At 36.6% G+C, this 2,913-nt stretch overlaps 1 protein-coding gene across 1 annotated transcript; it reads right to left on the minus strand.

The window, feature by feature from the left end:
* Positions 1-1,200: 1,200 nt before the first annotated feature.
* Positions 1,201-2,382, minus strand: LOC110734642. Its single transcript, XM_021914799.1, has 2 exons — positions 2,294-2,382; positions 1,201-2,119 (listed from the first exon to the last, which is right to left on the minus strand). The coding sequence occupies exons 1-2, from the start codon at positions 2,380-2,382 to the stop codon at positions 1,201-1,203; spliced, it is 1,008 nt and encodes a 335-aa protein (XP_021770491.1).
* Positions 2,383-2,913: the final 531 nt, after the last annotated feature.

Genomic DNA, 2,913 nt, shown 5'->3' on the forward strand with positions numbered 1-2,913 from the left:
GAAAACAAAATCCTTGCCAGGAGGCTGTTGAGTCCGACACTCCTCTGTCTAGAAAGAAAAGGGTTAGATCTGGGTCCCTTGTTGACAAAAATGTTGTGTTGAGGGGGTTGACAACCCTTCCATCACTTGCTCTAACTAATTTCGCAACGTAACTCCCTTCTGACCCTAAACTATTCCATTAGATTGTTTACATTTACCCTGAGTCCCTAATCTGTTTGTTGATTATGATAATTATGTATGAATTTCTGTTGTTTTGTTAAACTGGTGGCATATAGTTGATAATTTCTGCCTATGGTTGTTAATTTGTGGGTAATGGTTGTTAATTGATGGTTATGGTTGATGTCCAGTGGTCCTGATTGATAATTTGTGGCTTTTGGTTGTTACATTGTGGCTTCTAGTTGTTTATTTGTGGCTTGATGCTGATAAATTATCGGTTCTTGTTGTTAATTTGTGGCTTGAGTTTGATAAATTGTGGCTTCCGGTTGTTTATTTGTGGTTTGATGTTGATAATTGTGGCTTTTGATTGTTAATTTGTGGCTTGAGGCTGATAAATTGTGGCTTCTGGTTGTTTACTTGTGGGTTGATGTTGATAAATTGTGGCTTCTGATTGTAAATTTGTGGCTTAAGGTTGATAAATTTTGGCTTCTGGTTGTTCATTTGTGGCTTGAGATTGTTCATTTGTGGCTTCTAGTTGTTCATTTGTGGCTTCTGTTGTTCATTTCTGGCATATAGTGGCTATGGGAATTGTGACATGATGAGTGATGATAACCCTTGTCTGTTATGTTCTCAATGACTATAGTAAGAGAGAATAACATGACATATGGCTAGGCTTGTCCTCTTAGTCAGTTGTTGGTGCCTACTGTAATTTGAGTCCCTTAATGAGATGTGTGTCCCTACATGAGATGTGAGTTATAATGTGTGTATGTTTGAAAAATCCAAATGATGAAGGGACTCATTTGACACTAAATTGATTAGTTGGAATTGCTCCAAAAACTTCAGTTGTAAGTTAGTTACAAGAAGCTAGTTAATACTGCCTTACAATATTTGATCTGAATTTGAGCAAAATACACATAACCAATTAATTTCAAACAATGGTAAAACCAAAAACACAAAAGACTGCCTACTATTTTACCATTGGTTTTCATCCTCTTCATTGGTTATGTGTGGTAGTCCCACTATCACCTTCCTTATCTTTCTCTGTTATCTTTCGTCTGCATCCACTTGCATGTCTTCATCCACTTCATTTCCTTCCCCTGTTGGTATGAATAAAGTGTTGAGATATTCAACAACTTGTTGAACCAAATCCCTGTGCACCTCCTGTTGTTCTGGCAGCAATTCAAGCCTTTCCAGCCTTTTCTTCCCTTTGTGTGGTGGGGTAAAATTATTCCCACCTAGATGACTTAGTATTTCTATCATGCAACTTTGTATTGTTATCCAACTGTACTTGTTTAGTATTGGATTAAACAAGTCATAAGCCTCTGTGACTTTGTCTATGAGTCCCCCCAAGTTCTTAGGGAATGATTGGTACTGTATAGACTGAATCACATTGAACAAGCCAAGATCTAGCACATTCAAGTCAGGTGACTGTGCTGGTTGGTAAATGAGTTGAATGTTGAACCCATTTAATTGACATGCAGTAATGAATTCCTCATCCTTTAGAATTTGATGAGGTCTAACATTGTCCCATTGAATAAATATGTCATCAGACATATGAGGAGGCCATTTACTTTGTATTGCTGGTATTACTTTGTTGAGTAGCATTGCTCTAATTGCCTCCTTGTTTACTTTTTGAGCTGTCTTAATTTCCACTGCTCCAGCTTCTTTGTTTGTGCTTTTTTTCTTAGTAATGTTCTCATAAACAAATGGAAAGATTCCATATTTTCCATCATGTAGCACATGTCCATGGGTGTCAAAAATTGGTTTCCTAATCATTGCCATGAACATTCCTTTTACCTTGAATCTTTCTGACTGTTGGCACCTATATGGAATTGGTTCATTTGACAGCAGATAGAACCTCCTTGTTTCTGGGTTCAAGTAGAACCACTTTTGAGCAATGCGTATTACTTGCTGCATATCCTCAAACTTTGGGTTTACATTATGTTCAATAGGCAGAAGATGACTTAAAACCCATTTTAGTCTTACTATCTTATGGTTAGATGTCAGGGCTGGGTGGTTGGTGCTTGTATGTGTTCTCAGCCTCCCTTTTTTCTTTAACTTGTGAATTGTCACATGTGAAATATTAAGAGCATCACCATTGTTTCTCTCTGTTGTCCTTTTCTACAAAGGGACTGACTGCAGGAACTCTTCTGTATACTCTGTTGGTTTGGGTCTAGTTTTGCCAAGCTTCTTGCTTCTGACATCAATCGCATTCCCATCAGCCATTTGTCTCTTTATGTCTTTGAATAATCTTTTTATTGATGACCTATGAACATTAAATTTTCTTGCTTACTGTGACAAAAAAAAACCTCTTGGCAGATCCAGACCATCCATTTTGACTAGAGTTGTATCAACAATCTCTTTTTTTTATATAGCAGCAAGTTGTTCTCTACCTTTAGGTTGTTGCAATGCATCTTCATGTAACACATTTTGATGAATGTTGTCACCTTCTTCCATGCTGCTTGAATCACTGTCTTCCATATAATCTTTATCATTTAGCAACTGATCTATGCCAAAAAATTCCTCATCGAAAAATTCTACCATTTTAATTTCTGAAGTTTTTTTCCTTACAAATTTGAGTAATGGTGATAAAGTGGGGGTTGTTTTTTTTTTTTTTTTTTTTTTGAAGTACTCAAGTTGAACCAGACTGTAGATTACAAAATGATGGATGCTACTTTTAAACTCGCACTAATTAGTTGTAGGAAGGTAGTTTTGGAGAATAAGTTTAAGCTGAAAATTAGTGCTAACGTTTGTGAG

The sequence above is a fragment of the Chenopodium quinoa genome, unplaced genomic scaffold, assembly GCF_001683475.1.
Source record: "Chenopodium quinoa cultivar QQ74 unplaced genomic scaffold, ASM168347v1, whole genome shotgun sequence".
Taxonomy (NCBI): Eukaryota; Viridiplantae; Streptophyta; class Magnoliopsida; order Caryophyllales; family Amaranthaceae; genus Chenopodium; species Chenopodium quinoa.